At 36.2% G+C, this 26,233-nt stretch overlaps 1 protein-coding gene and 1 long non-coding RNA gene across 2 annotated transcripts; one reads left to right on the top strand and one right to left on the bottom strand.

Annotated features, from left to right (window-relative positions):
* Positions 1-14,249: 14,249 nt before the first annotated feature.
* LOC112179623 (laccase-14) lies at positions 14,250-22,432 on the top strand. Its single transcript, XM_040510023.1, has 8 exons — positions 14,250-14,332; positions 14,517-14,668; positions 18,306-18,550; positions 18,660-18,785; positions 19,052-19,655; positions 19,898-20,256; positions 21,716-21,841; positions 22,082-22,432. Exons 2-8 carry the CDS (start codon positions 14,559-14,561, stop codon positions 22,228-22,230), a joined length of 1,719 nt encoding a protein of 572 aa, XP_040365957.1. The 5' UTR covers positions 14,250-14,332; positions 14,517-14,558; the 3' UTR covers positions 22,231-22,432.
* On the bottom strand, positions 16,128-17,802 carry LOC112179624. Its single transcript, XR_005802736.1, has 3 exons — positions 17,020-17,802; positions 16,726-16,801; positions 16,128-16,415 (listed from the first exon to the last, which is right to left on the bottom strand). It is a non-coding gene; the product is annotated as an uncharacterized LOC112179624 (long non-coding RNA).
* Positions 22,433-26,233: the final 3,801 nt, after the last annotated feature.

Below are 26,233 nucleotides of genomic sequence, written 5' to 3'. Positions count from 1 at the left end.
AACAGCACAAGAATAATATCTTTACGAAATCAACGTAATTGTAAGAAACTACTATTGTTTTTTGTTCTAGATCTATTTTTTGTTGTTGTGATTTTAGTGGTTCGTGTAGTAGGCATTGATTTTGGAAAGGTGTATGAGTAAGTCGAATTGATGATTGGAATTGTTTTGAATGTGGTTGTAAACTAGTAATGGATTTTCAGTTAATCAGGATATTGAGTGGAAATGCATCATGCTTCAGTGACGATTGAGGAACAGTTGTTGCTAAAAGCAATCAAAGAAGAATGCCCCTGGGAGAGTCTCCCGAAACAGCTCCAAGCCACCTTGTCTTTGAAAAGAATGGCACAGAAGGTTTGTTTGATGCAATGCGCGATTCATGCTTCATTGTAAAGTTGGACGGATGTAACATAACATAAGAAGTTTAGACTTTTGGATATACTTTGCTTCTGCCACCGACTTGGATTTGTAACAAGAAACCATGAGATATAGCACTTCCAGATTCCGGTATGTAGAGTTGTTGTTGTTGTTTTTTAAAAAAAAATAAATAAATAAATAAAAATTCCCCCTGGAAGTTTCAATACAATTCTTTGTAATTTATGCTTTTGATTGTGACACTGAATTTAATAACTAGAATGACATCACTACTTAATTAACTACGTCTCTCAAGTTTCAATATCATTCATATTCTTGCTTAGGGCAGTGTATGCAGTTGTTAACAACCATCCTCCCTTAAATAGATTAACTGCCAAGGGTCAGTGACGGAAGTTTGAAGTGAAGGGACCGAATGTGATGGGAGCTTGAAATGAAGAAATTAGAGTGGAGGAATTGGGTAAGATTATTATTATTATTATTTTGATCAAGAAGAAATTTCATTAATAATGAACTAGATACAATGAGTTTTGGCATCATCTCAAACACAGAAAAGGCCACTGGACTTCACACTGGAACTCCAAAATGACTGACTGACAGAGCCAAAAAGGCCCCGACTCGACTACAGACTTAACTTGCACTACAATTAAAGGCAAAGACAATATGCGCAAGTGCAGTGAATCCTTGACACACAACTTTGTTAACACTAACTCGCCACCCAGAGTCCTCCTGACCTGCCTTTGATCGACCAAGTCTACACTAGTTGTGACTTCGAACCCGACCAAAGAGAAATGCTGGATTGTCAGACCTGAGACTAAATTAAACCCAAGACCATGGCCACCTTAATGTCAACACCATCAATCCACAAATGCTCCAAATCGCCATCACCTCCGACTCAAGGTCAGACAGGAACAATCCCACTAGAAGGCCAAGGATGATTGTATATGCCAGTATGCCACCGCTAGACATTTTCGCCACCACTGCTGACCTAACTCCAGAACAGGAACGACCTCTAGACCGCTGAATAGAAGATTGTCTATGCCAAAATTGCAGTGCACCCGACCCAACAGCTAACTTGAAAACAAAACTTTGATAGTAACTTATTGCTGAAAAACAAAACCTTGATAATAACTTATTGCTGAAAAACAAAACACAAGAAACCAAACCCTAATTTAACTTGCAATAAAACATAAAAATTAAACATTTTGGGACCTAAGCCCAAACACAGACCCAGGCCCAAACTCCATCTAGCCCAGAGAACAAATGCAGTATGCCACCATTCTTCACACCCAGCCCAAGATCTCGCCTGCACCACCTCGCCCACCACTCCACCATCGACGTCGGGTCTCCACCACCACCACTCTATCGCCGCCGTCGGACCACCACAGGAGGACATCATCCAACTCCACTATCCCATCCCCACGCAGCCGTGATCCAGATCGGGGATCCAGATCCGAGAGGAAACCTGCCCAAACACCGCCCCTCTCCATCCCTCCACCTACCTGTGATAACACCGCCGCCTGTCCCATTGCCGCATCGTGGATCCACCCAACATTGATCCCATCCCTCACCGACCGATCATACCATGGTGCAGCCAGATCAGAGAATAAATGGGGGAAGAAACCTCCACACCATAGCCTCCGAGTGTCGGACCTGGCCATGGGCAACAGAACTCGTCCAGCCACATGCACAGTGCAACGACATGGCCAATGGCCAGTGCCAGCGCTGAGGCGCAGCTGGAAAGGCACAATCCCAGCCAACAACGTTCTCTCTAGGATTTTCTCTCTTCTATTCTTATCCTCTTGTTTGAAAAGTTCACCTTATTCAAAAAGTTATGAGTTGAGAGTTTGGGTAAGATTATTTGATTGATGGGTTTGTGTGATTTTTCCCAATGTAAATTAAAATAGAAAAGACCGGTGACATTTTTCAAATGGTAGTTTTAGCCATTGTATTCACTTTCGGTCTTTCTAAATGTACCCGGTAAATATCATAGTGCATCTAACAAACTTTTTATACCCAGCAAATTTTGTATTTTCATCATTATTTCTAAATGCACCAACAAATAGTCCTAACAGTACTAGAATTATGCTTAGAGCAACTCCAACAGCTTCCCCATGTTTTGATTTTACTCTATTTTAGGGAAGAATGAGCCTCTTTTGCTCCAACAGATTCCCTATAAACCATCCCTATTTTAGAGATAATGAAGAGAGAGAAAACCAAATTCCCTAAATTTACAGCAATCTCTAAAATTTAAGAGCAACTCCAACAACTTCACTATAATTTTTGTATTATAGAGAAGCAAAAGTCAAACTTTTAGCCTATTTTTCTTTTCCAACTCCAACAGATTCCCTAGTTTACAGTAATCTATAAAATCTCCATATTCTTCTTTAAAATTTTGGAGTTTGCTGTAAATATGGGGAATTTGGTTTTCTCTCTCCTCACTTTCCCTAAAATAGAGATAGTTATAGGGAATCTGTTGGAGCAAAAGAGGCTTATTTTTCCCTAAAGTAGAGAAAAATCAAAATATAGGGAATCTGTTGGAGTTGCTCTAAAGGAAGAATTATGGAGATTTTAGAGATTACTGCAAAATAGGGAATCTGTTGGAGTTGGAGAAGAAAAAATAGCTAAAGCTTTGACTTTTGCTTCCCTATAAGAGCAACTCCAACAGCTTCCTTATAATTTTTGTATTATAGAGAAGCAAAAGTCAAACCTTTAGCCTATTTTTCTTCTCCAACTCCAACAAATTCCCTAATTTACAGTAATCTATAAAATCTCCATATTCTTCTTTAAAATTTTGGAGTTTGCTGTAAATATAGGGAATTTGGTTTTCTCTCTCCTCACTTTCCCTAAAATAGAGATAGTTATAGGGAATCTGTTGGAGTAAAAGATGCTTATTTTTCCCTAAAGTAGAGAAAAATCAAAATATAGGGAATCTGTTGGAGTTGCTCTAATACAAAAATTATAGGGAAACTATTGGAGTTGCTCTTATAGGCACTACTAAAATAATGTCATTGGACATCACCACTATTAAATTGATCGGGATTGCACCCGATGTTAAAAAACGTGCTAACATTGGTTTATGAAATAACCGATTTCTATTCTTGTTATTAACATCAGTCGTCAAATTAACCGATGTATAAAGTTTCATTCGAAAAATTTTCAAAAATACGGAGGGACTAAACACAAGGTTCTTTATGAACAGAATTACCATTATCGTTTTGGCGTTAATTATTTAACTGCAAACTATAGTTGGTATTAGTAGGCATTCCTGAGCGAATGTCTACGTATATATATATTTACGTGAAGTATATATATATCCTTGTGGATGATTGTGATGAATAATGATATGCATGATGATGTTCATATTATTGTTGAATGTGACTTTTCAGGGAACAATATTGTGGAAAAAGATGTTTTCTATTGTTTGAAAAGTATTGAGCTTGATGTTACATTTTTGAGTCAAGCGTGACTCATTTTAAATGTATTGGTCCTTGTACCAAGAGTCACAGATGGTGAGCAGGGGTTAGGAAAGCCGAAGCTAGATGTTGTAACGTTTTTAGGTCGGTTGCGACTTATTTAACGTTTAGCTTTAAGACCAGATAGGGTCTAAGAAGATTTCATATCACAGATGGAGATAGGTTGCAGACGGTGACCTTGACGTTTGATTTCATGACCAGACGGGGTCTGAAGATCATGTGTCACAGATGGTGACAGAGCACAGATGGTGATAGAGCACAGATGGTGACCTAAATGTTGATTTGAGACCAGACGGGGTCTGAAATCACATGTCACAGATGGTGACAGGTCACAGATGGTGACAGGTCACAGATGGTGACCAAGGCAGGAAATAGGTAATCACGTCCGTAGTTGGACGAGTGGTTACGATTTCAATAGGGCGACAGTCTGTCTGCCATTATAGATTATGGGAGTGACGGTCGAGGTTGCTGGAGACTCATAAGTATGTAGTAAAAGGAGAATTCCTTGAGTGTTCTTCTTTTATTGTCTAGATGAGACTTGATTTGCTTCTTGATGGTTAAGTTAGCAAATAGAACATTGTCACAGCGGTGATTTATGTTTTCCTTTAGATGGAAAGGTTTTGGAGTGTTAGAAGGAATCATGGCTGCATGGTTTCCTTTAGCTGATGTGTGTGAGTTGTTGATTGATGTTCATGAGTTACTCATACGAGCTTTCATAAGCTTACCGGGTTTTGTTGTGTGGAAACCCGGTGCACCATTCTTTTGGTGTAGGGGTTAATCCTGCAGGTCAGGAAAATCGTGGCTGAAGCTGAGGTAGCTACAGGCAGCTGAACGGGTATATTATCCACATTTTCTACAATTTCTTCAAAATCTGAGGACAAGTCTTCAAAGTTTGTATTGCAGACACTTTCACCTAAAAATTTAACTTGATGAGTTTCAAAAACTTTGGGTGAATGATGAGGTGAATAAAGCTTATAGCCTTTAGACTTTTCACAGTAACCAATAAAGTGACAAGTTACAGACTTTGGATCAAGCTTTCCTAAATTTGGATTATAAATCCTTGCTTCAGCTTTACATCCCCAGACATGACAATGGTGTAAACTTGGTTGCCTACCACACCATAATTCAAATGGTGTTTTATCTACAGCTTTGCTTGGGGATCTGTTGCAAAGGTAATTTGCAGTTCTTAAGGCTTCTCCCCAAAACATCTATGGCAAACCTGAAGTACACATCATACTTCTTACCATGTTTAATAGAGTTCTATTTTTCCTCTCAGCTACCCCATTTTGTTGGGGATTATATGGTGTTGTATACTGAGCCTTAATGCCTACACTTTGCAGATATAATGCAAAAGGACCCTTTTGTTGTCCTTGCTCAGTATATTTGCCATAAAACTCTCCCCCTCTATCAGACCTCACAACCTTAATTTTCAAATCCAGTTGATGTTCAACCTCAGTTTTGAAAATTTTAAAAGCTTCAAGTGATTGTGATTTTTCTGACAGTAAGTAGATGTAGCTATACCTGGAAATCGTCTATAAAGGGAATGAAATAGATATTTCCACATATTGTCTTATGTCTAAATGGTCCACATATATCTGTATGGATTAATTCCAACAGTTTCTTGCTTCTGTTGGCATGTTTCTTTCTTAAGTTTGTCATTTTTCCTTTATAGCATTCAATACAATTTTCAAGATCATCAAAGTTCAATTCTGGAAGTGTTTTATTTTTCACGAGTACTTTCAATCTATCTTTGGATATGTGGCCAAGTCTCCTGTGCCACAAGTATGCAGATTTTTCATTATGCAAAATTCTTTTTACACCAGTAATGGTATTTATACTTGATGTGTTATTGTTGTTTTCAACAAGTAAAGTTTCTTGTTGACCTAATGAACAATTCAATCTTAAATAATCATTCACAATATCACCAGAACCAAAAATAGAATAATCTTTAGGCAAGAAATCAAGAGAATCCTTGAAAATTTTTATTCCATTAGAACCAATGTAAAAATTACATCCACTTTTAACCAAAAGACTAACTGAAAGCAAATTCCTCTTAATTGAGGGAATGTAATAAACACTATCTAAAACCAGAAACTTTCCTAATCCCAAATCTAGTCTTAAAGATCCTACTGCCTTGACTGCAACCCTCATTCCATTTCCAACGCAGATGTTAGCTTCATCACTTCTTGGCTTCCTCATCCCTATGAATCCCTGCAAAGAGTTCGTAATGTGTAAGGGACTGCCACTATCTAACCAATAAGAATGAGGTTCAATGTTAACAAAATTAACTTCTAATGAAAAAGTTTCTAAATGATCAAATAAATCAATCTTACCCTTTTTCACAAGCCATGCCTTAAATCCTGTACAGTCCTTCTTCATGTGTCCAACTTTCTTACAAAAATAGCACTTGAACTTAAATGGCTTGTTGACTTTAGCTGCTGCAGTATTTCCTGATGGCTTGGCTATAGTTTTCTTAGGCTTGAATTTGTTCTGTTTCTTTGGCTTTTCAACTAAATTGACAGAGGTGGAGGGCTGCTTCTCTTTCTTCATTCTACTCTCCTCATCCACGCAAATAGCTATCAGCTCATTCAAGGTCCAGCTCTCCTTCTGTGCATTGTAGCTAGTTCTTAAGGTATTGAAGCTAGGTGGTAGAGAATCTAAGGCATTGTGGACAAGTTGGTCATCCTTGACTCCCAGATCTAAATCCCTGAGCCTAGTGTTTAGCTCAGTGAGCTTCAAGATATGCTGCCTAACACCACCACTACCAGTATACTTTAACTCATTCATCTCCTTGGAAAGTCTAGCTGCCTCAGCCTTATTGCTTTCCTTGAATTTTTCAGCTATTGCTTCCATATAGTCAACTGCCAAAACAGGCTCTTCAATACTACCCCTCACAGTATCAGACATGGTAGTTCTCATTACATTCTTAGCCCTATAATTGGATCTATGCCAGTCTCGATAATATTTCTTGTCATCGGATGAGCTAGTTGCATCTACTCCATAAGGCTCTATATCAGTAAAACACAAATCCATGTTGTCATGCATCATTAGGTAGAACTCTACACCACTCTTCCAGGCCTTAAAGTTTGATCCAGTAAGCATCTGGATATTGTTCAAATTCATGTAGGTGATTCCTAGAGAGCAAAACAAAGAAAAGTGTAAGTTTTTTTTTTAGTTTTATCAGTTCTCAAAACAAGTTTTGTCAAAAAGGTTCTGCATTCATGTGTTGATTCTAAAGCAGTTCAAGCAAACACACAAGCAGAAAACAAATCAAAACAAAACAATACCAAAAGCAAATAATGCAATTATTAGCCCCAATTCTGAAGTCAATATCAAGCATCACTTTTATAGCAGAAAACATGATATTCTGGAGGTTCCTCAATCATTATGCCACAAGCAGTGAATTCATATTATTCTAAAGACAATCAACATCTTTATGACAGAAGAAAAGTCCCTAGAATCCAAAATTGAACTCAAAATTATGCATAATGTTGTTCCACTTTTAAATCATATAGGTCAAACTTCTTTGGAAGACAATATACATACATAGTTTAAAAGTAAAACACAAGTTTCTGATCTTTTCTTCATCTTAATGAATTTTTGAATAACAAGCAGATAATCACTTTGTGCAACATATCCACTTAACCAGTTAAATTCGCAGACCATGAAAAAATTTCCTTTCAATCTGCAACTTTTAGCATAACAAGCATGTACAGGGAGATCGTCTTAATCACACGTCACATTATACCATTGCAGATCATCAATTATAGAAATTTCACAACATATAAACAATCATATCACAAACATCAGGATATTCAATTTCATGCTCATCCCAGAAACCATCACATCACAAAAACAAATTCTGAAAATTAAGTTTCATCCGGTCACCATCTACTCTAGCCTAGGTGCACGCCGGGAATGCCTCTATTGTTCTTGCACATTACGATGATCAAAATATTCTAATTTTAAAAACCCAAAATTTCCAGAAAACTCTAACCTTGTTCTTCTTAATTTGCTGCAAAACTTTATCGCGGAAGCATGAATTTTTACCCAAAAACAGCAGTCGATCAGTTCGGTCCCTTAATCCGCAGTGATTGGAGTCTTGAATTCCATAGAGGATATAAACATCCTCTGCGCTTTCAATCCCAGACGAAGAACCCTAATCCCCAAACGTATATGACCGTTAGAGTATAACGGTCATCTGTAGCGTGGTTTTAAATGGGATTGAGTCTGGGTCAGCGCCTGCGGGTTTTGGGCCGAAAAGATTTTTCTAAAAACTGGCCCACTCGTGGCCCTTTTCTTTAGCAAGGTTTAGAACAATTTTTCTATAAATTTTTGCTGAAAATAAAATTTTGGTTCTTCCAAAAATTTGATTAATCAAAATTGATTTATGTTTGTGAAAACCTGATGCTCTGATACTATTTGTTAGACTGTATGAGCAAAACCAAATCCATGATCAATTCACAAATACATAAACACACTGTATATTAATCAAGACCACATGAACCAAAATACAAAGTTTATATACTGACCTTCTTCAGTATTAGGAGCCATTGCTGTAGCACTAATGAACTTGACAACGAACGCAGATTGATCTTCTCCTCAGCTCTGGATTCAAGCTCCTTTCTATGGGGCAGGACTTAATGCTTTTTGACAGAGAGAGCAGGGACCAACACTCCTATATATATTGGCTATGTTCCTAAGAATCCTCCCATAAAGATGTTTCTTAGAAACCAAGTCACCAACAATTTAGAAAACCTAATGCAACACTAAATCGGATTACTATGTAAACCAACTAATGGATTCCTGACCAATGAGTTGATATAATTATCTCAATAGGTTTCTAGGTATTGTACTTTGCTTACAACTCCTATTAATGAATCAAGTTATAATCCAATTTGCATTCTGCATAATAGATGATGATAGGTCCATTTAGTTCTAACAGATGATGGTTTTGACTTTTGAGATGTTTCCGAAGGGGAGAAAACAGAGTGAAAGAAGAAGAGATGACAAGGAAATGCCCAGATAAATTACGGTTTCATAATGATGTTAGGCAGCACGTGTGGTGCATGTGATTGCAGTAAACATAGTTTTACTGACCTTAACATCAACAGAGCATGTAAGACACGCACTGTTAAAATCCAGTTGGATAGCCACCCCAGGTGGTCAGCAGACACTCTCCTATGTAACATGGCTAATCGATAATATATAGACATTAGACATATAGTACTATGTAACATGGTTGATCGATAATATATAGTACTATGTAATAGTTCTATGTAGTGTGTGTGTCATTGATGCATAAACTCGAGGGACAGTCGACTGATCGATAAAGGATAGTACTATGTAACAGTTTTAATATGTAGTGTGTGCAGACACGCACATATGATCGATCGATAATGAATATTGAATATATATATATATATATATATGTAACGTCCCGAACCTAAATTCACCTGTTTACTAGTCATTTGGACGGTAAACGACAATTACTTTCACTTTTTATTCTGTTTCGATACTTTTAGTGGCCCTAAAAGTTGACTTTTTGTTCGGGTCAAAATTTGAGAAAATGTTCTTCATGGAAGTTGTAGAGGACGTTAAACCGAGCGCGTGCATATGTGGTACGTAAAAATCGGAGCTCGTATGCAAAAGTTATAAGCGAAAATGTGAAAATTACTGTTCATGGTAAGTTGTATATATATATGGAAATTTACTGTTGGTAGATTTCTATATTTGGAAACCTACCCAACCGGGTAAGTTCCCTCTTTCTCTCTCCCCGACTCTTTCTCCCCTCTCGGCCGGTTTCTTTCCCCCTCCCGTTTCTTCCTCCTCCGGCCGACCCAGGACACAATCCGGCCACCCCCAAGCTCGGTTTCTTCCCCTTGTCACGTCTGTGGAGGTATTTCACGACGATTTGCCCGGAAAACCTCGATTTGGAGCAGAGGAAGCTACGGTGGCAGTTGGGTGCTTTTGCCGATTTCCGGCGATTCCGGCCACCTCCGGTCCTCATTCCGGCGTCGAAGGTTCGGTTTTCATCACTGATCATTTCCCCTATGGCCTTGTATCACGATTTGTTGTGTAGATGCCGAATCGACGAATTGAAATTCTAGGGTTCTTGAGGATTTCTGGGTTTTTGTTCATTGATCGATTTCGGCCGTTTTTAATTGTTATTTGGGAATGTTGTAGTTGAGAAGTTGAATCAGTGTGTTGAGAAGGTGCTACTGTCAAATTTTGGTGGCCATCGGAGATGGTGGCGGCGGCGCCGCCACTGTGGGCGGCGGTAGCGGCGGCTAGGGTAGTTTATAAATTTTAATTTTTAGCTAGTTAAATTCTATAATTATCATAGAGCTTATATATGAAGTTTGGTGAATTTTGGAGGAGTTTGGAATTGTTTGTGAATTTTCGAAGTTTGGAGTTTTGTGGTGGAATTATGGGAAATCCGGCCGTCGGATTTCCCTCGTTTTCATTATGGAATATGTAAATTGAGGAATTAGAATTGTGGAAGAGATTTGGGTTGAATTTGAGAAGTATTGGAGATAGGGATTTTCGGATTTCGTTTAAGTTCGTAATTATTTTATCGGATTGCCGTTTATGGAAATATAATTGTGTACAGGGCAATGTCGCGAGCTACGGTTAGATGAAGGAACTCGTCTGCGTGGTTGCCCAATAGTACTGTGAGTGGACGTTTGTTTTTAAATAAGTGATGCATGCATTTATTTATTAAAGCATGTTCTATTTTATCAACATATTATTTTTCCGAGCATATAAAGTTGATTGCGAATTATCTCATGGATTTGCTTTTAAGTAATGATTCTCACGAGTAATTATGATTTATACCGGTTGTGAGTTTCGGTTATTAAGTTGTTATGCTCGGATTCGAAATTATAAATGATGTTGATTTTCGACGAATTGATTTTCGATGTGATTTTCGAGATTTATACTGTTTATATTATCTTTATAATCGTCGATTTGAGATTTCTGAAAGATTTTCGAAATGGGATTTCGATGGAATAAATTCTTGTTTATTTATTCGATTTTTGGCATTGGGAATGCCTCATTGACAATCTACTTATTTCTTTAGCGTGTGGGACACGCTGTTAATTTATACGACTCTTTGAGTATTTCCGAGTACGGTTGGGAATCGTACCCGTGTTTTCTTTATACGTGGGACATGGGGAAGCTTTATTGATTTATCGGTTTTTAACCACCATACCCAGGGTCGTTATATATATATATATATTATATTACTGGCTAGCCTATTAGTACTCCTCCCTACTTACTATGTGTTCGTAGGCTAGTAGAGGAGAGCATGGGATGCTCTAGAGTGTGGGACACTCCGACCCGAGCCAATAAGGCTCCCTTCTTTTGTATGGTGAAACTTCTTCCCCATATATTATCGTTGCTTGACTAGCGGGGCTAGTCCGATTTTCACTGTAGCCAGCGGGGCTGGTCGTATTTTCTTGAGAAATGAGATTTCGGTTTTACGATATAGTTTTCGAATGTGGTGACTAGCGAGGCTGGTCGATTTATCGTTTTGGAATTCTTGGATTTAAAGCTAAATGTATTTTTTCTAATTGTTGCGTGCATCGGTTGTTAAAGAGAATAAATGTGGGAAAGTATGAAATCCTTTTTCCTTTAAATTGTTTATTTTTGTCCACTCACGCTAACGTTTTTTGTCTACTTTCCCCTGGGCCTTTCGGTTTCTAATGCCCAGTTTGCAGGCAAATTAGTGGAGGTCGGGCGTACATGACATTTGAGGCATAGTTGTCACTACTTCCGCAGTGTAGGATCGCTTGATCCTTTACTCTTCTTTTATATCCCTGTGTATAGTAGTATTGCTCTGCATAACCTTGGGATTAGTATTTTTGAGTTTGTGTTTTGTGAAAGTGGAGTTGTTGGTAATTGGGAGCAGGGTGGCTCCAGGAGTATAAGGTTGATTTGCTTGAAGTGTTTAGTGTGTTTTACAGGTTTTTGGGTAGTCCATTTTAGAGGTGACTCTGCCAAATTTTTGGTAGAGTTATCCCTAACGTGGGCCCCACAGGGCCACCTCGGATTTCAGGGTGAAAGTCGGGGCGGGTCCTGTCAATATATATATATATATAAATTACACACGCGCACGGGACTAAGGGATCTTTTCTTTGGCCATTTTAAGAAACCTCTTGTGAGACCCACTTTTCGATTACATATATCGACATCTCCACTATTCAATTTTTAGGTCTTCATGAGTAGATCACTTATACAAGTTTTCAGCATAATTAATGATTGTTAAGGTATTCATAATCGTGATTTATCATTATGAACGGTTCAGGTTAAACAGAGTTGATTCGTCTATTGATTTGATCTAGTTCGGTTCCTAAATGATTATCAATTTGGCTAAAAATTTGCATAAGTAATCTAACCATAGAGACATAAAAACCGAAATGATTGAGGCGCAAATATGTGACCGAAAAGTGGGTCCCATAAGATATCCTTACAATGGGGGAAAAATCCCTTGATAAAAGGGCCCTGTTTATATACCTTTGTGAAAACCCTAAACCGTAAGCGTAAAGGAAGAATATATCTGTAAACTGAAATCTTGCTATCATTCAAAATGTAATGATATATACTATAAGAGGTGAAGAGACATATCTACTTCCACAACTAATAATATGGAGTTAGGGCGGAACCTCCCAGTTAGCCTGATCGATCAAGTCGTATATAAATCCAATACACACATGTATTATGTATATATAATTATGAGACTTATAATATATATATATATATATATAAAATATGTATATGTATATGTGTATACTTATATTATGAGAGTTATCCGATCTTACCTTATAACCAATATATAATAAAATTGTTTGGTTTTTAACATATAAAACATCAAATCTAATAAACTAATAATATAGTCATCAAGTAACCTGTGGAAAAATGGTAAAACTAATTTTGAAAAAGTTAGAGATCCTATGCTCAATTCTCCTCTTTGACTTAATATTTTTATAAAAATAATATTTAGAGAAATATTTCCAAGGGTCACTAGCCGTCGGAAATAATTGTTCATTATCGAGGGTACTTTGTTGCCCTCGAAACTAAGAAATCATTTCCAACAAAGTCAAGTGCCTCTCAAAAATAGGTCTACCAGTACTGAAGATACAAAATGTCGTCGAAAATAATACTAGCACCAAAAGATCCCGCCATTTTTCCTTTCAAAAAACAAAATCCCGCCATTTTTTTGTTTTTCCGATAGAATTGGAACTCTTTTCCTACAGCATATTGTCCGTCGGAAATAAAATATATTTTGATAGAACATTTCCAATGAATTTTTTTTTTGTCAAAACGGAGTTTTTTTATGAGGGCAATTCTTTGTTGTCGGAAATCTTCGTCGGAAATGAGGACTTTTATTGTAGGGCACATCCCCCTGCTATTTCTCACGTATGTTTTTCATTGCACACGTGCATGAGAATAAGAAGAGAGATGAAAGATGAAAATGGTACGTTTTTAGCTGCTATTGCACGTCCCTTTTCTCTTATACGTTCAGCTCTGCATATGGAGATTGAGGCTATGAGAGCGGGTCTTCTATTGGCTATACATCAGGGAATGACTAATGTTGACATTGAAACTGATTGTGCTACTATTGTTACCGCTCTTAATGGTGAGATGGAGGATCTTTCAGAGATTGGCAGTATTGTAGAGGACTGCAAGGCCTATTTACAGGCTCTTGTGGACTGTAAGGCCTATTTACAGGCTCTTGTGCATTTTCATTTACAGTCCATTTACCATGAAGCAAATGGTGTAGCCCATAGATTGGCGCACCTTGCTAGTTTATCTGTTTTAGATGAGTATTGGTCAGAAGAGACATCTGTTATTATTCAGGATGTACTCTATGAAGATTCTTGTACTAGTATTCGAGGTGAAGGTTATATGTCTCACTCAGTGTACAATCATCCTTCTATTATCAATAATATTCGGGCGTGGGGCTGAGCCTCTCAGTAAAGCTGGGTTCTAAACCCCTCCAAAAAAAAAAAAAAAAGAGATGCACTGTGGTTAGTAAAAAAAAAGAGTGCGAAATATTTCACCCCAATAATTACACTCCGATACAAATCAATCAAAACCTGAGTACCTTGATACTCCACTTTCTTTTTGAGAGGTTCACGGGAAGTAATTGAGATGACATAAAGAGATGAAGGCTAACTTAGGCTACCTCGGGACCCCGCGCGCCTTCCTCCAAATTGTGGGACACAACTCTGCATGAACATTCAATCCAGTATTTTGAAAGTTAAGTTCATATGGTTCTTCTTTCTTGGTAAGTCAAGATGTTGTACAGTATTTTAATGACTGTTTGGTACGCAAGTGCCTCGGTTATATAAAGAGTCTATTCACAAAATAATTAAATTCCAATTCAACTCGTATGTCCAACGATGACACAGATTGTAATATTTCTTCTGCTTATTTTGGAGTTCTTCTCTCTGGTTCAAGGCAGAGTGCATTTCTATGATTTTGTAGTAAGTTCTTCACTCTCTCTCTCTCTCACGAAATCTTGTTATTCCAGAGTCCAGACGTGCATGAGGTTGTGTGTGCGTGTGTGTGTATATAACATTTTAAAGAAATGATAGATGAAAATAAAATGTAGCATTGGCTTATGTGCACTACTAAATCTATGCTTCTTGGTGAACTTCAACTAATTAGGTCAGGGAGCACAATTTTACCAGGTTATGTGAAACAAAGAGCATGTTAGTTGTAAATGATCGTTTCCCAGGCCCAGAGATACGAGTTCATAGAGGAGATAAAATTTATGTGAATGTTCAAAATCAAGGAAGCTACGGTTTGACAATTCACTGGTACCTCTCTCTCTCTCTCTCTCTCTCTGTCTCTCTCTCTCTCTCTATCTGCTTCTCATTTCAAAAGAATATGCAGTACTGCAAGACCATTCCAGTACAACCAGCCTCTGTGTGTGTGCGCGTGTAAACATGCGTATACAGTATAACTTTGTTGCATCCAATTGTCAAATTTCTTTTCCCAGTACCAATATAAGTTGGAACTATGAAGTGGAAGTTTTCAATATGGCGAGGAATTAAGCAAAGCACGTTGTATGCACTATTACAAAATGGGCCTAAGAGGACAGATGATAAGTGTGCCTATTGGTGCCTCTAAAGACATATATATATATATATATATACCCATTGATGCAAAAGGGACAGATGGACTATGTGTGTCTATTGCAGGTGTTCCTATTGCTAAATGGAACACTTAAGTTATGTGTCCCTATATAACAATGTAGGCTCCATATGATTTCCCAAGCTACAAATAGAGTATAAATACCATACATTTATACAAATACACTACATCTATTGGGGACACTTTAGCTATCTGTGCCCATTAGCATAATTAAAATTTTTTTTTTTGGCTTCCCCTCCCCTAATGAGGAATAATAAAAATAAAAATAAATTAATTTCATTAAATATCATAACAAATCAATTTCATCAATAACAATAAATAATAGGATTTTTATCACCACTAGGGTCAAAACTTTCTTGCACCGAACAAAATGATACCCAACTTTCAAAAGTGATCAAAATGATACTTAAATGTTTAAAAACAAATCAACTTGATACCCAATTTTCAAAAATGATAAAAATGATACCTAAAGATTTAAAAACAAATCAACTTGATACCCAACTTTCAAAAATGATAAAAATGATACCTAAAGATTTAAAAACAAATCAACTTAATACCTCAACTTATTTTTTGTAACTTCTCTGTTAAAATTAATCACGTGTGGTGCGGTTTCGTAGGGTAATAATAATATTTTACACACAAACTGTTCTTTAATTATTTTTTTATTTTACTTTGTTGATTCTCTTCTTCTTCTTCTATATATCTACCTCTCTCTCTCTCTATCCCCATTTGTCTTTTCTTTAGAAGGTGGGAAACATCCCAACTTTATTTGTTTCTAAGATCGATGGTGGAATTGGAATTGAATGGAAGATTTTAATTCTATAGAAGAAGAAGATTTGGTTATTGATGGTTGATCGATGGCCCCTCTGACCACATCACTTCAATTTCTGGGCTTGATTTTGCATCTGTGCATCTCTATATTCAGTTCCGAATTCCAATTCTGCAAAATTTTTGAATTCCAATTACAGAAAGCTCACAGCTTGCAGAAGAACGAGTACAAAAAAAGAGAAAGAGAAAGAATTAGAGGATAATATTGTCATTTCTAACTAAAAATGGTTGTATATACTCTTAGCTTTTAACGGAGACGTGACGGAAAATGGACGGAGGTTTGAAGTTGATCAATTTTTATAAGTCTAAGTATCTCTTTAATCACTTTTGAAAATTGGGTATCATTCTGTCCGGTGCAATAAAGTTTTGACGTGATAAAAACCCTAAATAATACAATAGAATAGTAATCACACAATCCTTATATTTTTTCCATTGAACTCTTAAAGTTCAAATGTCCAACAATATATCAACAACACCCAAAACGCAGTAAGTATTGCATTCTCTCCCCCAAAACAACTAAACTCCAGTTCTGAATTGACCTACATTTATATTGGATCTTGACATCTTTGATGCTCTTGTTACCTATGTGAAGACATGCCCAAGTCCATCAAATAGATTAAACAGAATAAGTCCTAATTTCACTAAATCAAACATTAAGACATACATTAGTAGATCTAGAACACTTAACACGTACATAGACAAAAAGTGTAAATATATAGATACGTAACCTCATGAATTTGATGCATCAAGCAAATGAATGTGCGAATGTATGAACACAAAACCAATGCATTATGCAGCAGAAGATAGTAGCTTTAACAGAAGTATTAATTTGTTTATCAAATATGTTCATCAATATCGTCACTATCATCAACAAGAAAACACATAACATTACCAACTAGTTGTCACAGTGGTGATGAAGAATTGTGAACCATTGGTGTCTGGACCAGCATTTGCCATTGACAAAAGCCCTGTACACAAGAGTATACTCAATGATAAAATATACTCATTTCAATAGAATATAAAATATACTCGATGATAAACTGCAATTGAAATACAGTCAAATACTGTTTGACCAAAATATGCAATAAAACCAAACAACCATAGCTCCAAATAGTATCCAAATCCAACAAAAATTGAACAGAAATCAAATTAGAAAACGAGAACACTGTACATTTACAACCACCACCTGAATGTCTTACTAATCACTCTGCGCTTTGCATCAAAGATGTTAGCTGCCATGTTGGGGGGCACTTCCAGCAGCATGGCACATATCAGATGCAGTGCCTCCAGGAGCTCAGGGTTAATGTGCATAACTGCATATGGTAAGGCATTTGTTTGGTTAACCACAGACAAAACTAATGCACACCGACACAGAGCGATGCAATATGCAATCCTTTGCATCAACAATAATGTCCAAAGACACTTACCCATCCAAATCCTAATAAGTAAATAGGTCTCAGTTACTTGATTCCTCAATTGGACTTGACAAATTGACTCGAATTCATTCAAATAAATTGAAAATTACCAACTAAATCCAGATCCGTGGCCAACATTAGAAATTAGCTTTTCAAGTTCTAGGTAGCTATTTATACCGCTTTCTCTCTCTAGGGACTTTTCCTCTGCCTTCTCTCTAGAAAACCCATCAGTATAGTTTTCCTTCTCCTCCCCCTCTTGCTCGATCTTGGTCTTTTTGATTTGGATCTTGGCCTGAGAGTTGGGGGAGTCTTTAATTTCCAGCTTTTCTCGGTTTTCTCCTTTCCGTTTACTTCCAACCGGCGGGTTTTGCCTGGAGTCTATCTCCGAACCGGCCCGATCTTGTCTTATCCTTCCTCCCTCTCAATCAATCTTGGCAGGCTTCGTCGAAACTTCTCGTCTCCATCCTCGGATCGACGCCCTTTGGTGTTTTCCTGAGGTTGATTCTCTCTGCTGCAGTTCAATGCATTGCGATGCAGTTTGTGAAATGGAGGTGTACAAAGCAACGTCTCCGGTGCTTGCACCGACACTTCTGTCCGGTTCAAATTTTCTCGTCTGCCGGGGTGGCAGGAGGCTTGTTGGGCTTTTCTGTTTGATGGTTTAGTTTGGGCCTATTTTGGGCTAGTTTGTTTTGTTTTTCCTGCCCTTTTGGGTGTTCAATGAAATCTCATTGTGTCCAAAAAATAAAAACAGAGGTATACGAATCTTTTCCAACTATTAACAATTTCTCTTTAATGAATTTGTTGTTTATGATAAAAATTCTACTTATGGGGACACTTGTCTCACATCTGTGCCTAAATTTTTATTTTTTTTATTTTTTTAGGGACACTTCATCTGTGCCTTCTTCTTGTAATTGGCACATATACATATATCTGTCCCTATTCTTCATTTTAAGGCACCCTATATTATTTGTCCCCATAGGCTCTTTTTGTAGTAGTGATGGTCAATTAAGCTATATGTAGTTAATATGGTGATGAAGAACAATATGTGATGTTATAGGCATGGAATAAGGCAGCTAAGAAATCCATGGTCAGATGGTCCTGAGTACATCACACAGTGTCCTATTCAGCCCAGGACAAATTTCACCTACGAAGTCCTATTATCCAAGGAAGAAGGAACTGTCTGGTGGCATGCTCACAGTGATTGGACGCGGGCCAGTGTTCATGGTGCCATTGTCATCTTGCCTGCTGTTGGAACCACATTTCCATTTCCTAAACCTGATGAAGATGAGGTCATCATAATTGGTATAAAAGACGGTTAAGCTCAGTAATTCATCATTATGTATATATTGAATTTGATGTATAATGCATGCTTATATATCAAGCATTAGTTAATGATGATCCTTGTATGCAGCATCCTGGTATAAGGGAGATCTGCAAGCGCGGGTTGATGAGGCTATGGAAGATAACGAGAACTTACCTCATTCTGATGCTTACACCATAAATGGCCAGCCTGGAGATCTTTGTCCTTGCTCAAATGGTATGTTTATTTGGTAAAAATATACCAGAAGCATGTTAGCATCTGTTAATTATCAGTAAATTGACCTCCATTTTTAATCAATTAATTAATAGAGTACTTGTTTAATGTAGAAAGTGAACAATGGCAATTATCACATTATGATAGATATAGATTACTCATGTTCATGTCGGAGATATAGAGTTGCCATTATTTAATCTTGACCGAGTCTGATTTTGGTATATATGGTGAAATCAATAGCTGAAAATTTTGCAATTTTCATATTGCAGAAGCAACTTACCGTCGGAATGTGGACTACGGCAAGACCTATCTTCTTCGTATAGTCAATGCAAACATTGATGCAGATATTTTCTTTGCAATTGCACAACACAACTTTACTGTGGTTGGACTCGATGGAGCCTATATTAAACCCATTGACACAACCTACATAGTGTTGAGCCCTGGACAAACAATGGATGTTTTGCTTGAAGCAAATCAGGTTCTCGGGCACTATTACATGGCGGGGAGACATTTCTCGAGTGAGAATTTGGCGGTTGTTGACTTTGACCATGCGAATGTTACTGCAATTTTAGAATACAATGGCAACTATACCCATCCGACATCTCCTGTCTTTCCCAGTAATCTTCCGATGTACCACGACTTTGTAGCATCACTGAACTTCACAAACCAAATTAGAAGCTTAGCCATCCCGGAATATGCTGTAAATGTCCCATTAGACAATGAAATTACTACTAGGATGTTTATAACAACTTCCATGAATTCTCTCTATTGTGAAGATTCAAGCTCAGGTTGTGAAACGAAACAAATCAGTGCAAGCGTAAATAATATCAGTTGGGTTAACCCAAGTAGTGATATCTTGCAAGCCTATTACAGGTATCGCTTCCCTTCTTTGATCTCTATTTGCTGTACAACTATTGAATCTTAAGAGCTAGCTTTTAACTATTACAAATCTTGCCTCCGTACATGTCCTCTAGCTACTGTTGACATGTTGTGGGAATGTCCCAATGATTCTAACATTTTTAAGAAAAAAATTATTTACATAATCAGTTAAGTATGGTGGTTTATTCATGGTAGTCTTTCTGTAGGAAAATATTAATTGCAACAATTTGATGCAGAAACATAAGCGGAGTCTACTCAGCAGATTTCCCAGATTATCCACCTTCTTTCTATAACTTCACTGATGAATCGTACTCGATTGATACGGTGTTAACAGTACAAGGGAGAAAGGTTAAGGTGTTAAATTACAATGAATCGGTTGAGATTGTATTTCAGGGAACTAATGTGTTAGACGGCTCTGTGAATCATCCGATGCATTTGCATGGATATAGCTTTTATGTGGTTGGGTATGGCTTTGGAAATTATGACAATGTTACTGACCCCAAAGGGTTTAATTTAGTTGATCCTCCTGAGGTAAATACATTTGCAGTTCCCAAGAATGGATGGTTAGCAATCAGATTCACAGCAAACAATCCAGGTTTGTTTTCGTCCCGTTTATCCCATCAAAAATATGCTTTGAAGTGAATAGTCCATATTCAAGAGAAGTCGGACATAAAATTATTCCAAATCTGAAAAGTAAATAAAAAACATTTGACGATTTTTGATGATTCAAAGTTGAGCTGCACTAAAACTGAAAATTCAAAGAAAAAGTTTTCGAAATCTTTATAAAAACTAACGAGATTTTGGAGGTTGAAAACAATGGTAATAGAATGCTAAGGCTTCAGAATTAATCAAAAATCAATAATACGTACTCAAGTCACATATGCATGTTAATAAATTCGTGATAAAGGTAGTACCACCTAAGTCCATGATGTCTACATCATATAGCATAAGTTCTTCTAAGAAATGAAATTTATCCATGATGTCTGCATCATATGAAATTTATCCACCTAACTCTAGAAGAATCAAAATGACGAACCATAAAATTCTCCAAAAATAGGGGATTTCAGTGCATATATATAAGGTTCGACTTCTAGTTATTCCTGAATCTATATAGTTTATTTCTTTTTGTTGAGCTCCGTTCAATCAATTTTCGCTTCTAGTTCTTATCTTTGCTCTTTGATCCTACAACAATCTTTTTTTTTTTTTTTTTTAACCCTCAGCGAATTAGCGCGGATGAAATACTAGTTTATTTGATGAGGACCAAACCAATGCAAACCTTTGAGAAGAACAAATAAACAATACAATACACGAAGATTTATGCCCCGTTTGGGATTGCTTCGCTTTTAAAAAATCAGCTTTTGTTCAAAATTTTAGATTTTATTGTGTTTGGTAAATAAATAAAAAGCAGCTTTAATTTAAAATTATATGTCACTGGCAGCAGATTTCAGAAGCAGCCTAGAGGTTGCTTTTAGAAGCTGTTGTGGATCAAAACACACTATGCAGTTGTTTTATGTGCTGACAGGACTTTTAAAAATATTATTTACCAAACACGAAACTGTTTTAATTCACAGCTGATTATTCTCACAACACAGCAGCAGCAGTTTTTTTTTTAAAGTCACAGCAATCCCAACACAGAAGCACTACAAAACAATCTAAGTAAAAACAAACAAGATTAATTAAGAACACAATGAAATCCCAAAATTATAGATAATAATATAGAAAACTACGGTTACAATGTTACATCATCCGCCCTTTTTTTTCTATTTGTTTTAATACAATTTTACTAATCTTTTACAATCCCCACACATACACTCTCCCTCTCTTGTGTTCTTTCAGTTATCTCTCTATTTTATTTGGTACATTTATCAACAGATTGACTTGAAAGGTTATTTATAGTTGTTTTATGTTTAACAGATTGACTTGGAGTTTTTTTACTTTTCATCTTCCCCTTCATTTTTGTTAGCTACATTAGCAGCTGAATCCAACCCTTTGTAACTTCTTAAAGTTCAATAAAAGTTCTGACCTCTTTTCTCTAAAAAAAAAATGTTTAACAGGGGTGTGGTTTTGGCATTGTCATATGGAGAGACACCTGACTTGGGGTATGGAAGCTGCTTTTATAGTAAAGAATGGGGACACTATTGAGACTAGCATTCGCCAACCTCCAAGTTACATGCCTCCATGTAAGATCCCATTAGATTCTAGTCTAAATAACTTTCAAGAGATTCTACTCAAAAAAAAAAACTTTCAAGAGATTACTAAAAAGAAAGTGGAGTACAAATAATGTCGTAAAGTTCTAGCCGGGCCTATTGAGTTCTGCAGACTTGGTTGTTTTGGGCTCACAGGAATTTTTTATTTTTAGTTTCAGTCTCTATCCTTTTTTCCAAAAGAATGACGGGCCCATTTTTTTCTGTTTTTTTTAGTGGAGAAGATAAACAAGGAGACTAGAACTTTGATTGCCCAAGTTTGTTTTCCTCTTCAAAGCATGAAGTTACTTCTTGTTAGTTTCTTCCTTGTATTTTTCTTAGCTAGAGATATTTACTCTATGCACCCTTTTGAGAGCGGGTCTTGATCTAGTCTCCCGCTCTCTCCTCTGTATCTGTCTTATCTTATTAATAATAGACTATTAAGGGACGAGCAGTGAGTCCCCATATGTAGTGGTTCTCTTCGGGGTTGTGTGGATGACTCGTCATCCCTCTCAGACCACTGCAGATCGGCTAATATTGCTTAATCTTTACTAAGTTTTGAAGAAAAAAAAAATTGTTATCCTCTTATGAGTTTCTAAGTTTTATTGTTTTGGGCGTTTTTTTTTTTAAAAAAGTGGTGTACTAGGAGTGTACTTTTAATATGCTCGTGTGAGGGTGTACTAGTTTAGTGTTCTCAATGTACTAGGACATTAGTGTACTGCTTGTGGAATTGCATAATTAATGGATGACATTTTCTATTCAAAAATGTCGTAAAGATAAATGAGACTTGTAACTTTGGTGGTTAAGAGAAAATACCTGTATATGGAAGGTCCCTTTCTCTACTTTTGTTACTCAATATGAATAAAATCACATGCTCAAACTTATACTTATTTTTAATTTTTAGAAGAATGACATGACATATATTAGATGTAATCATGATTACCATCGTTGAAAGAGCATTTTGAACAATGGCAGGAGCTAGACTTAACCTAAGATGGTTAATAGGAATCCTAAAGTAGAACCAACCAATAGTTGTTGAAATGGTTGTTCAATTATAATGTAGAGGCTCACTTGTTGTATATAGAATAACAATGCAACTACAAGCTGTTGTGGACTATCGTTATTCTAGAAAAAATGAGTTGTTCTACTCACCAGTGCACTCAATTGTGGTGCTCACAATATACAGTAGTAGTCCATCTAAGGAAGTACTGCACCATGAGACAAGGTAAACCAACGAGAAACTAACAGATAAATCCTCGCTGTAGCCACAAGTAAACCTTTTGACGTTCCAAACCAAACTATAATTACGATGTGATTAGATGTAGGAAAAAAAATGAAATTTAAAATAAAATGGATTCATAATTTCTAAATATGAATTACCTCGTTTGACATTCTAAACTTGGAAATTACGAAGAAAAAAAAATGAAGAAATTGGTTGCCCAAATTCCTCACTTCAATTTCTGTGTCAAAAAGAAATTTTTTTGCTAAAATTTCTTTTTATTTCCTTATTAGTTTTCAAAACAAGGTTTTTTCATTGAGTGCTTCTATTCATACCTCTTAAATTAGCATTTAAATCTCCCTCAATTTTTGAATAATTTTTGTCCCTATAATACCCTCTTAAAAAAAAAAAGTGGAAGGAAAAGAAATCACAAGTGTGTACGTTTACGCATTCCTCTTAACCTTTACCTCCATCTTCATCATCATATATATAGTTTCAATTTCTCACCGTCTACTCTCTTCTCCCATCCTTTATCCCAAAATCATAATTCCCACTCTTTTTCCTCACTGTTCATTACTCTCATGAAGATCAATCTTTGTTTGGTTTTTTTCTTGTAGCTTATTGATTCCGAGCAATCAATTGAAGTATATTCTTATATGGTGATAGTAGAATTTTATTGATTGTTATCATGGTAGAATCTGATATTTGATAGACAAAATACCAATGGTGTACTTTGTTGTTCATAATTGGGCTTGCTTGCTGCAATTTAATTATGTATAAGAAGAGAGAAAGAGAGACAGAGAGATGGAAACTAAGAGAGAACAACATGGAGATGTGGTTGTGGCTGAATAGGGTTCTGCCAAAGTTTTTATATTTATTTTTAGAGGGTATTATGGGAACAAAAATTGTTCAAAAATTTAAGGAGGTCTAAATGCCAATTTTGAACATTTTAATATTTTTTTAGAATTTTCTTAAGTTATTACAGGGGGTGTATTGTATATGGAATTAGTGGAACTTTTAAAGAAATCTATGGAATATAAAAGTATGGGTGTATTCAATATAGACTTTTAATAGTCCATAAAAGTCTTGAGGTGTTCAATTAGGATTTTTAAAGACTTCATGAATTCCACCAAAATCTAGGGGTATTCAATTAGGACTTTTAAAAATGAATAAAAGTACAGAGGTATTCAAAATATCATTCATACTTATGGAATTAGAAAATCATGGATAATCATGGACTTTGTAGTGTTAACTATACATACCAAACTCCAATAATTTTCCATCATCCAGACCAAAGATTTTAAAAAGTCTATCAAAGTTTCCTCTTCAAAAAAAAAAAGTTTGTCAAAGTTCTTCTCTCTACTCACGAAGAAGTTTGTCCTTCATCATCTCTCTCTTAATTTTTTGTTTTGTCTCTAATCTTTTATGATATCAACCTTTTTTGATACCCAACATGTTCATTGTATAGTTGTTGAATGTGATTTTTTTTTTTTTCAATTGTGATACTTCAAACCCTAATAGCAATAAAAATAATTTATGAAATCCTAAAACTCAAATATTGTGGTCTAACCCTAAGACCTTGAACCATACTAAATTTTATTTTATTAATTAATTATTCTCATTAATTTGAATTTATATTATGGTTCAAAAAAAGGTTGAACAATTGAATTTAAATTGATTGATTATAGATCAAGACATTGACCAATATTGCTACAATATATGTTAATCGGCGAAAACAAAATTGATGAGAATAATTAACCATAAACATCAAGTGATCTATATTGTATATTTATGTTGTTGGGAGATTAGGAATGAGAACAAACTCGCTAGACATACTAACAATCATTTATTTGAGTCAATTTCTATTAGAAGATACTGAAGCATTGAAGAGACAACAAATTATTATTTTGTTTTGTGTTTGGGCTGCATTTGTTTTATTTATTTATTTATTTATTTATTTATATTTTGTACATCCTAGGAAATCTGTAGAAGTCAGTCATAATAAAGTATATAGATTTTCATGAATCAATAAAAGTCTGTTGCTAAAATCAATGGTTTTAAGAAATCCATAACAGTCTATCAACTTTTTAAAGAGTCTGTGGACTTTTCAAAAAGTCTGTCATTTAAAAAAAGTCTGCACAAATCCAAATACAATACACCCCCCTATAATTCCAAATTTTATATAGATACAACTAAACAATGGAAATTACAATTAATGAAATTTTAATTGATGGAGTTTTAGATTCCATCATTTTAAAATTTCTCAAAAATTTATATTTGCCTCATCAATCTTCTGCCCCTAAATGTAATTTCTAAGCCCTAAATTATAATTGTCTCGCGAAGTGTCTTGATCGTAAGATCCCAAAACGGAACTGAAAAAATGAACCCATCTGCAAGCCGGATCAAACAAATAATCAAGATTCTATCCCCAAATTCAAAAGCCATCAGGATCCCAACTCCAAACATGAAATAGTAGAGGGCAAGAATTACTGGGGCAAGAAGACCAAACAAAACAAAATAAAAACAACTAGTGAGCCGAAGCTGTTACAAAAATTCTAAGTTTAACAATGCCATCAATATTATCTAGAATATCATGGACAACAAAGATTGGAGCACCAGACAATCTATGAAGACCAATTTCCTCAAGAATACTGACTGTATTAATTGTGCTTTACTAATCCATCAATCACCACAATGAGACTTCCCAAATATTTGATGACTCTCCATCTTGATAGGAGCATAAAATGCGACGACTATAATATTAAATCCTTTGCATTTTACTTAACTATTTCCTTTAAAAAGTCAGTTTAGGGGTCGTCAACGGGCCGGGCAGGGCCGGGCCTTATTACCTTTTCTAAAAATAGCGGGCCGGGCCGGGCCGGGCTTTATTATAAATGGCAAGATCCAAGCCCGGCCCGGGAAGGCGGGCCTTGCGGGCTTTTTCGGGCCGGACCGGGTAGCCCATGTATTTACTGGCCGGGCCGGGCTTTATTAACAAAGGAAGTTTTAAAGATATGATACTTTTTTTTTAAGGGGTTTGGAACCCAACCTAGTTGGGAGGCTCATCCCCACGCCCGATTTAATGTATTGAAATAAAAAGACAGAGAATACAAAGTATAGTAGAAACATTCCCAATCACAACTTAGAACAAAAATAAATTATTAATACAA

The sequence above is a fragment of the Rosa chinensis genome, chromosome 7, assembly GCF_002994745.2.
Source record: "Rosa chinensis cultivar Old Blush chromosome 7, RchiOBHm-V2, whole genome shotgun sequence".
In the NCBI taxonomy this organism is placed as follows: domain Eukaryota; kingdom Viridiplantae; phylum Streptophyta; class Magnoliopsida; order Rosales; family Rosaceae; genus Rosa; species Rosa chinensis.
The sequence above is the reverse complement of the archived record's forward strand: the minus strand, read 5'-3'. Positions and strand labels throughout refer to the sequence as shown.